At 40.8% G+C, this 9,924-nt stretch overlaps 1 protein-coding gene across 1 annotated transcript in view; it reads right to left on the bottom strand.

Moving 5' to 3' along the window:
* Positions 1–9,924, bottom strand: part of SLC38A1 (solute carrier family 38, member 1) — an 87,542-nt gene that overhangs the window by 8,027 nt on the left and 69,591 nt on the right. The window contains exons 12-14 of the mRNA XM_011936054.1: positions 7,555–7,673; positions 6,846–6,987; positions 6,647–6,744 (exon numbers count right to left, since the gene is read on the bottom strand). Of these exons, the coding sequence (XP_011791444.1) occupies positions 6,647–6,744; positions 6,846–6,987; positions 7,555–7,673 (359 nt within the window). The remainder of the gene's footprint in view (positions 1–6,646; positions 6,745–6,845; positions 6,988–7,554; positions 7,674–9,924) is intronic.

Below are 9,924 nucleotides of genomic sequence, written 5' to 3'. Positions count from 1 at the left end.
TCTAGGGTTTTTATGGTTTTAGGTCTAACATTTAAGTCTTTAATCCATCTGGAATTAATTTTTGTATAAGGTGTAAGGAAGGGATCCAGTTTCAGCTTTCTACAAATGGCTAGCCAGTTTTCCCAGCACCATTTATTAAATAGGGAACCCTTCCCCCATTGCTTGTTTTTGTTAGGTTTGTCAAAGCTCAGATGGTTGTAGATGTGTGGCGTTAATTCTGAGGCCCCTGTTTGGTCCATATATCTGTTTTGGTACCAGTACCATGCTGTTTTGGTTACTGTAGCCTTATTGTATAGTTTGAAGTCAGGTAGCATGATGCCACCAGCTTGTTCTTTTTGCATAGGATTGTCTTGACTATGTGAGCTCTTTTTTGGTTCCATAAGAACTTTAAAGTAGTTTTTTCCAATTCTGTGAAGAAAGTCAGTGGTAGCTTGATGAGGATAGCATTGAATCTATAAATTACCTTAGGAAGTATGGCCCTTTATATGATATTAATTCTTCCTATCCATGAGCATGGAATGTTCTTTTTTTGTTTGTGTCCTCTTTTATTTCATTGAGCAGTGGTTTGTAGTTCTCCTTGAAGAGGTCCTTCACATCCCTTGTAAGTTGGATTCCTAGGTATTTTATTCCCTTTAGAGTAAATGTGATTGAGATTTCACTCATGATTTGGCTGTTTGTCTATTATTGGTGTATAGGAATGCTTGTAATGTTTGCACTTTCATTTTGTATCCTGAGACTTTGCTGAAGTTCCTTATCAGTTTAAGGAGATTTTGGGCTGAGATGATGGGGTTTTCTAAATATATAATCAGGTCATCTGCAAACAGAGACAATTTGACTTCCTCTTTTCCTAACTGAATGCCCTTTTTTTCTTTCTTGTGCCTGATTGCCCTAGCCAGAAGTTCCAACACTATGTTGAATAGGAGTGGTGAGAGAGGGCATCCTGTCTTGTGACGGTTTTCAGAGGGAATGCTTCTAGTTTGTGCCCATTCAGTATGATATTGGCTGTGGGTTTGTCATAAATAGCTCTTTATTATTTTGAGATATGTTCCATCAATACCTAGCTTATTGAGAGTTTTTAGCATGAAGGACTGTTGAATTTTGTCAAAGGCCTTTTCTGCATCTATTGAGATAATCATGTGGTTTTTGTCATTGGTTCTGTTTATGTGATGGATTACATTTATTGATTTGCATATGTTGAACCAGTCTGCATCCCAGGGATGAAGCTGACTTGATCATGGTGGATAAGCATTTCAATGTGCTGCTGGATTTGGTTGGCCAGTATTTTATTGAAGATTTTTGCATCAATGTTCCTGAGGGATATTGGCCTAAAATTATCTTTTTTTGTTGTGTCTCTACCTGGCTTTGGTAACAGGATGATGCTAGCTTCATAAAACGAGTTAGGGAGGATTCCTTCTTTTCTACTGATTGAACTAGTTTCAGGAGGAATGGTGCCAGCTCCTCTTTGTACGTCTGATAGAATTTGGCTGTGAATCCTTCTGGTCCTGGACTTTTTTTTGGTTGGTAGGCTATTATTTACTACCTCCACTTCAGAACCTGTTATTGATCTATTCAGATATTCAACTTCTTCCTGGTTTAGTCTTGGGAGGGTGTACATACCCAGGAATTTATACATTTCTTCTGGATTTTCTAGTTGATTTGCGGAGAGGTGTTTATAGTATTCTCTGATGGTAGTTTGTATTTCTGTGGGATCGGTGGTGATATCCCTTTATCATTTTTTTATTGTGTCTATTTGATTCTTGTCTCTTTTCTTCTTTATTAGTCTTGCTAGCAGTCTATCTATTTTGTTGATCTTTTCAAAAAACCAGCTCCTGGATTAACTGATGTTTTGAAGGGTTTTTTTTGTGTGTGTGTGTGTCTCTTTATCTCCTTCAATTCTGCTCCGGTCTAAGTTATTTCTTACCTTCTGCTAGCTTTTGAATGCTTTTGCTCTTGCTTCTCTAGTTCTTTTAATTGTAATGTTAGGGTGTCGATTTTAGAGCTTCCTTGCTTTCTCTTGTGGGCATTTAGTGCTATAAATTTGCCTGTACACACTGCTTTAAATATGTCCCAGAGATTCTGGTATGTTGTATCTTTGTTCTCTTTGGTTTCAAAGAACATCTTTATTAATGCCTTCATTTCGTTATTTACCCAGTAGTCATTCAGGAGCAGGTTGTTCAGTTTCCATGTAGTTGTGTGGTTTTCAGTGAGTTTCTTAATCCTGAGTTCTAATTTGATTGCACTGTGTCTGAGAGACAGCTTTTTGTGATTTCTGTTCTTTTTAAATTTGCTGAGTATTTTACTACCAATTATGTGGCCAATTTTAGAATAAGTGCAGTGTGGTGCTGAGAATAATATATATTCTGTTGATTTGGGGTGGAGTGTTCTGTAGATGTCTATTAGGTCTGCTTGGTGCAGAGCCGAGTTCAAGTACTGGATATCCTCCATAACCTTCTGTCTCGTTGATCTGTCTAATATTGACAGTGGGGTGTTAAAGTCTCCCATTATTATTGTGTGGGAATCTAAGTCTCTTTGTAGGTCTCTAAGGACTTGCTATATGAATCTGGGTGCTCCTGTATTGAGTGCATATATATTTAGAATAGTTAGCTCTTCTTGGTGAATTGATCCCTTTACCACTAAGTAGTGGCCCTCTTTATCTCTTTTGATCTTTGTTGGTTTAAAGTCTGGTTTATCAGAGATGATAAACCAGGATGGCAACTCCCGTTTTTTTCTTTTTTCTTTTTTCTTTTTTTTTTTTTGCTTTCCATTTGCTTGGTCGATCTTCCTCCATCCATTTATTTTGAGCCTATGTGCGTCTTTGCATGTGAGATGGGTCTCCTCAATACAGCACACTGATGGTTCTTGACTCTTTATCAAATTTGCCAACCTGTGTCTTTTAATTGGGGTATTTAGCTCATTTACACTTAAGGTTAATATTATTATGTTTGAATTTGATCCTGTCATTATGCTGTTAGTTGTTTTTTTTGCTCGTTAGTTGATGTGGTTTTTTTCATAGCATCACTAGTCTTTACCATTTGGCATGTTTTTGCAGTGGCCGGTACTGGTTGGTCCTTTCCATGTTTAGTGCTTCCTTCAGGAGCTTTTGTAAGGCAGGCCTGGTGGTGACACAATGTCTCAGCATTTGCTTGTCTGTAAAGGATTTTATTTCTCCTTCACCTATGAAGCTTAGTTTGGCTGGATATGAGATTCTGCGTTGAAAATTCTTTTCTTTAAGAATATTGGCCCCCACTCTCTTCTGGCTTGTAGGGTTTCTGCTGAGAGATCTGCTGTTAGTCTAATGGGCTTCCCTTTGTGGGTAACCCTACCTTTCTCTCTGGCTGCCCTTAACATTTTTTCCTTCGTTTCAACCTTGGTGAATCTGACAATTATGTGTCTTGGGGTTGCTCTTCTCGAGGAGTATCATGGTGTTCTTTGTATTTCCTGAATTTGAATATTGGCCTGCCTTGCTAGGTTGGGGAAGTTCTCCTGGATAGTATCCTGAAGAGTGTTTTCTAACTTGGATCCATTCTCTCTGTCACTTTCAGGAACACCAATCAAACGTATATTTGGTCTTTTCACATAGTCCCATATTTCTTGAAGGGTTTGTTCATTTCTTTTCACTCTTTTTTCTCTAAACTTCTCTTCTAGCTTTATTTCATTAATTTGATCTTCAATCACTGATACCCTTTCTTCCACCTGATCAAATCGGCTATTGAAGCTTGTGCATGGGTCATGATGTTCTCGTGCTATAGTTTTAAGCTTCATCAGGTCATCTGAGGTCTTCTCTATGCTGTTTATTCTGGTTAGCCATTGATCTAACCTTTTTTCATGGTTTTTAGCTTCCTTGCAATGGGTTAGAACATCCTCCTTTAGCTCGGAGAAGTTTGTTATTACCGACTTTCTGAAGCCTACTTCTGTCAACTCATCAAACTCATTCTTCATTCAGTATTGTTCCCTTATTGGTGAGGAACTGCGAACCTTTGGAGGAGAAGAGGTGCTCTGTTTTTTGGAATTTTCAGCTTTTCTGCTCTGGTTTCTCCTCAACTTTGTGGTTTTATCTACCTTTGGTCTTTGATGCTGGTGACCTGTAGATGGGGCTTTGGTGTGGATGACCTTTTTGTTGATGTTGATGCTATTCCTTTCTCTTTGTTAGTTTTCCTTCTAATAGACCCCTCAGCTGCAGGTTTGTTGGGGTTTGCTGGAGGTGTACTCCAGAACCTGTTTGCCTGGGTATCACCAGCAAAGGCTGCAGAACAGCAAATATTGCTGCCTGATCCTTCCTCTGGAAGCTTCGTCCCAGAGGGGCACCTGTGTGTGTGAGGTGTCAGTCAGCCCCTGCTGGGAGGTGTTTCCCAGTCAGGGACCTGCTTGTGGCGGCAGTCTGTCTGTTCTTGGAGCTCAAACACCGTGCCGAGAGAACCACTGCTCTCTTCAGAGCTGTCAGACAGGGACATTTAAGTCTGCAGAAGCTGTCTGCTGCCTTTTTTTCTGCTATGCTCTATCCCCAGAGGTGGACTCTGTAGAGGCAGTAGGCCTTGATGAGCAGCGGTGGGCTCCATCCAGCTCATGCTTCCCGGCCTCTTTGTTTACACTGTGAGCTACTCAAACCTCAGCAATGGTGGATGCCCCCCCCGCATCAAGCTGCAGCCTCGCAGGTCGATCTCAGACTGTTGCGCTAGCAGTGAGTAAGGCTCCACTGGCATGGGACCCACTGAGCCAGACACGGGAGGGTATTTCCTGGTCTGCTGGTTGCTAAGACTGTGGGAAAAGTGCCATATTTGGTCAGGAGTGTACCGTTTCTCCAGGTATAGTCTGTCATGGCTTCCCTTGGCTAAGAAAGGGAAATCCACTGACCCCTTGTGCTTCCTGGGTGAGGCAATGCCCCTCCCTGCTTCAGTTCGCCCTCCGTGGGCTGTACCCACTGTCCAGCCAGTCCCAGTGAGATGAACCAGGTACCTCAGTTGGAAATGCAGAAATCACCCATCTTCTACAATCTTTCTGGGAGCTGCAGACTGGAGCTGTTCCTATTCAGCTATCTTGGAAGCAATCTCGGGTATTTCTTTATTAGCAGTGTGAGAACAGACTAATACAGATTACTAAATCCAGAATCCAGAGAACACAAGATTATATGTTCCTTGTGCTTGAGCATGTTCAGTGAGAGTGCTGCAGGGAGAAGGATGATGCATTCTGAGAGCCAACAGGGCTGGACTGGAAACTGGAGGAGGAGAAAGAGCTAGGGAAGGAGAGGAGCAAATTGGGGGTTGAGATGGCTGCACATGGCATATCATCCTGGGTCCAGTCTAACTCCCAGTGATCCCTACACAGATGGAGCCCTTGTCTAATGCCATTTGGCAGACCCTACTACTCGTTTTATTATGGGACCAGGGTTGGAGAAGCTCAGAATTCATGGACAGCAGGCCTCCACCATTTTCAGATTTAGTCTAAATATACTGTCCCATTGTGCCAGAGTGACTGCTTCATCCTCTCTGTCCTCATTAAGCCCCTACAGGTAAGTCTTGGAAGGATTTGGGAATTAAGGTTTCAGGCGTGATCATGTTGGGGAACTGGATGCTCTACTAGTATCAGTGCTGCTTTTCCTAAATGCACAGGGATGACCCTCCTGCCTACACTTCTCATCTGGATCTGTTGACTCAGGTAACAGGTACAGTTGCAGTGCTTTCACTAGCTGGGAGGGCAAGTAGGAAGCCTTCTCTGAGGCCAAGCAAAATGAAGCTCCAGAAGGGACTCAGGTACCAGCCACTTCACCCCTGCTTCCCTCACTGTCTCCAAGTGCACCACCTTCAAGATGCCCTTGAACCTCATCAGACCTGGAAACAAGAATCCCAATATAGAAAGGCAGTTTTTGAATCCAGGTCTGTTGTTCCAAAGCATATCTGTCAAATAATAAAAAGACTATTTAAGCTGACTCAGACATTTTAATTAAGGCATTGCGTGTTCCCTGGGCTGTAGGGAGGAGTTACATGAGTAGAAATCATATGGAAACAGTGGACTGCATAACCTCTGTGAGTCCCTCGTCACTTCCTCTCTTGCTAAAGACTAGACACTGTCCTATAGAGACACAGGAGGATGAACGTCCATTCTTCTGACTGGCCATGCCCTGGATCAGAACAAAAGCTGAGGCACAATAAGAGTAAAACCAGAGGGCTGGGCACAGTGGCTCATGCCTATAATCCCACAATGGGGGAGGCCAAGGTGGGCGGATCATGAGGTCAGGAGATCCAGACCATCCTGGCTAACATGGTTGAAACCCCGTCTCTAATAAAAAAAAAAAAAATTAGCCAGGCATAGTGGTGGTTGCCAGTTACTCAGGATGCTGAGGCAGGAGAATGGCGTGAACCTGGGAGGCGGAACTTACAGTGAGCTGAGATCATGCCACTGCACTCCAGCCTGGGCGACAGAGTGAGACTCCATCTCAAAAAAAAAAGAGTAAAATCAGAAAAGATATTTGGAGGGATGGGAGAAGATTCTGATATGATATTTTAAATCTCTCCCAAGTAGCAAAGCTACAGGGCTTCTGCCTCCTTTCAAGGCAACTGAAAGTAGTCTTGATAGAAAGGTGGACTATTTATTTTGTAAATTTAAATGGAAAACTAATCAGAAAAGTTAGAGTGGCTGGCAAGAGACATACCCAAATTCTTTGAGTTCCTTTATCTCCATCCTGGTCTGTGATTTTTAAATAAAGAGATGAAGGAAGAATGAAAATAAGCATGTTAGCAGATGTAACTCCTATAAAATAAGAAAAAAGAGAAAGTTTAGCATTGCTATTGTGAAATTTTCCCTCCAAACAGCTACTGTAGAATGAGAAGCACAAAGTCATGAAGCCATACCTACGACTCCAAAAATATCCTTCATGGAGGGTATGAAGATCACCAACAAGTTGATAACAACCAAGAGTATGCAGGTAACCACGATATGACGCCATAAATTAAACTTTGTTTTCTTAGCCAGTTCAAATAAAGATGAACGAACCTGCAAGAAGAGAAAACAAAGATTCTGTAAATGCCTACAGCATGCCAACACTGACATTTCTCCGCAGAGTAACTGATTTATTGGTGCACACGAATTCATGAAATGTTTTGTAATGCCTAGTGAATTTATAGATAGTTTAACAGTTTTGGAAGTTCTGGGGCTTGACTTAAGAGGGAACGTATTTTTATTTATAGAATAGTAGAGTTTTCTTTTGTAGGGGGGTGTAGTTTCTGTCTTTGATTTATCTAAGACTTGAGTGTTCATTTCTGTTTTTTTACATTCTCTCTTCATGTCTGACTGAGATTTGAACATTCTATTGTCATTTCTTTGTAAAGACCAGGGTCAGATTAATTAGAATGGAGATTCACTGCATCAGAGGCTCCCTGATGCACCGAATGCCACTTGCTTTTCAAACAGCCTGAACTGAGTCTTGGGATCTTTCCCAGATGCAGATTCAATAACCCAGGAAAGTTACCTGGGGCAGGCTTTCTCTGCAACGGGCTCCTGCAGGCAGAAGGAAAGCCGAGACCTCAGGTTTTCTCATATTGCACCGAGGCCCTTACTCACCGTGAAAAATAACACCGGCACTGTGAGGATCACAGCAACAATGACAGCCAGCCGCACTGTCAGGATAAGAATGTCATTTTTACTCTGATACTTGTGAAGGAGGTCTGACTGCACGTTGTCTGAAATGAGGGAAAAGCAAGAGGGTTTTAAAGGGAGACAAAGTATATCAGTTTTTCTGAACAACAAAGAATTTGTAAACTAAAGGGCAAGAAAAGCAATGTTTTGAAATGTCTATTAAAACAATTAAGTTGGAAAGAAAAATCTCTATGTAAGACATGCTCCACTGTGCATATGCAACTTAGCAAAGGAATTTAAAGTAATCACTAGAAGAAGCTACATGGGGTGGGAATGCTTAATTTAGACTAAATTAAACCTAGGAGTACACTGGGCTTGAAAATGAAACATACAGTTGAAGCACGAAGCTGCTCTTAATCTAGACTTTCCCTCTGCTCTTCAAACCACGCCAAACTACCACAGGCTTGCTCAGGGAGGGTGGGGGTGGGGCTGGGGGGTGCTACAAGCCACCTTGGAGCTTGTTTCAAACTCTTCTCTTGTTAAGTCAACTTCAAGTGGCCAAGCAGCAGAGGCACTAGCTGAAATTTCACCATCAGGAAATAATTCCACTCTTCCATGTACAGTGTTCTTGTAAAAAAAAAAAAATTTAGTTTATGTACTACTCTGTGTGTGTGTGTGTGTGTGTTGAGACAGACAGGGTTTTGCTCTTTCACCCAGGCTGGAATGTGGTTGCCGTAGTGCCATCTTGGCTCACTGCAACCTCTGCTTCATGGGCACAAGCAATTCTCCTGCCTCAGCCTCCCGAGTAGCTGGGACTACAGGCATGTGCCACCACGCGTGGCTAATTTTTGTATTTTTTTTTTTTTTGTAGAGATAGGGGTCTCATTACGTTGCCCAGGCTGGTCTCGAACTCCTAGGCTCAAGCTATCCACCTACCTAGGCCTCCCAAGAGGCTGGGATTACAGGTACAAGCCACCACACCTGGCCTTATGTACTACTTTGAACTTTTTCTCAACTCAGAACTTCAGAAAGTTTTATTTTAAAGACTAACAAAGCTAGAATGGCAGTCACATAGAGTATGAAGCTACTCACTCTTTTGACAAGAGATAATTTCCCCTCCTGTCTCCTGCAAGGGCTTCTCACTGCACCAGTCTTAAGGTTCTCAGCATGGAATTCAAATGCTAATCTGTACCATAGAGCTTGGTCTCAGTTTCCAAAACAGAACCATAAGTTATAATACGAATCTCACTAGTTCTAATTTCCTTAATTCAAAGTAACTAACCACTTATAAATAGCTAAGCCTTTTTATTTAATCCAAGAGTAATAAAACTGTTTGGTGTTCTATTCTATGTGAAAATAACGCATTTACAAAGAAAAATTATAGCTTGAACAAGACAACAGTGAGACTTCAACTAACATTAAGTTCTCCGCCTCTCTCTCCCTATACCCACTGCAGCCCTGCAACTCTGTAAGCACCTTAGCAACACCATTTTTATGTAAAAATTAAATATGGTATTTATGAATTCATTAGACAATGCTATTCTGTATTGCTAGTGAAAATGATAATAATAACATCTGTATAATCAGAGTAGCCTTTTTCTCCAGGCTGAATTAATAATTTTTAAATGTGCTTAATTTTGAGACATTTGTGTTTATGATAAAAGTTCCAAAGAATTATTATTTAGTAGAGAAGATTGTGAAATACATACAGATACATATATATGTACACACACACATACACATATATATACACACATATATATTTAAATTAGGTCCCCAATTATAAAGATAATGAAAGGTATGAAATAAAGTTTCAGGATAATTTGAATAGGAGAGGATGAAGAAGCAGTAAAAGCCGGTAAACTGTTCATTCAGGGTCAGTAAAAGTTACATATGAAACCTTGTTCCCTTTTCAGATTTCATTTTTTAAAATTTTCTGTATCATTCCTTCAGATCTTTGCAAGGCTCCGACTTCCAGTGAACAATTAGAAGTTTCATTTTTAATTAACTCAGAGTGTCATGAGTGTAGCACTCTGCTCTTTCTCACTTTCAGCATCTGTCTCTGTCTCTCCATTCTATTAATGGAATCTGACCCAATTTGCAGTGTCAATTAGGAAAGCCTTGTCTGATGTAGTTTTAAACCTTCCTCAGTAAAGTTAGCATGGTTCTAAAATGCAATTTCTTTTGAGGACACTGTTAGAGAAAAAAATTATAAATACTGTTTTAGTAAATATTTTATTCTGCAGTCTGCATGAACATGTAAAGATCACCATTGCTTTAAGTAGAAGAAAAAACTAGAAAAACCAATGGATAGCTTTGTTGCTTTCTTTGCCTTTCATGTTAAAAGTTATTTCA

The sequence above is a fragment of the Colobus angolensis genome, unplaced genomic scaffold (assembly GCF_000951035.1).
Source record: "Colobus angolensis palliatus isolate OR3802 unplaced genomic scaffold, Cang.pa_1.0 Scaffold150, whole genome shotgun sequence".
In the NCBI taxonomy this organism is placed as follows: Eukaryota; Metazoa; Chordata; class Mammalia; order Primates; family Cercopithecidae; genus Colobus; species Colobus angolensis.
Note: the sequence above shows the minus strand (reverse complement) of the source record. Positions and strands in the feature narration are given on the sequence as shown.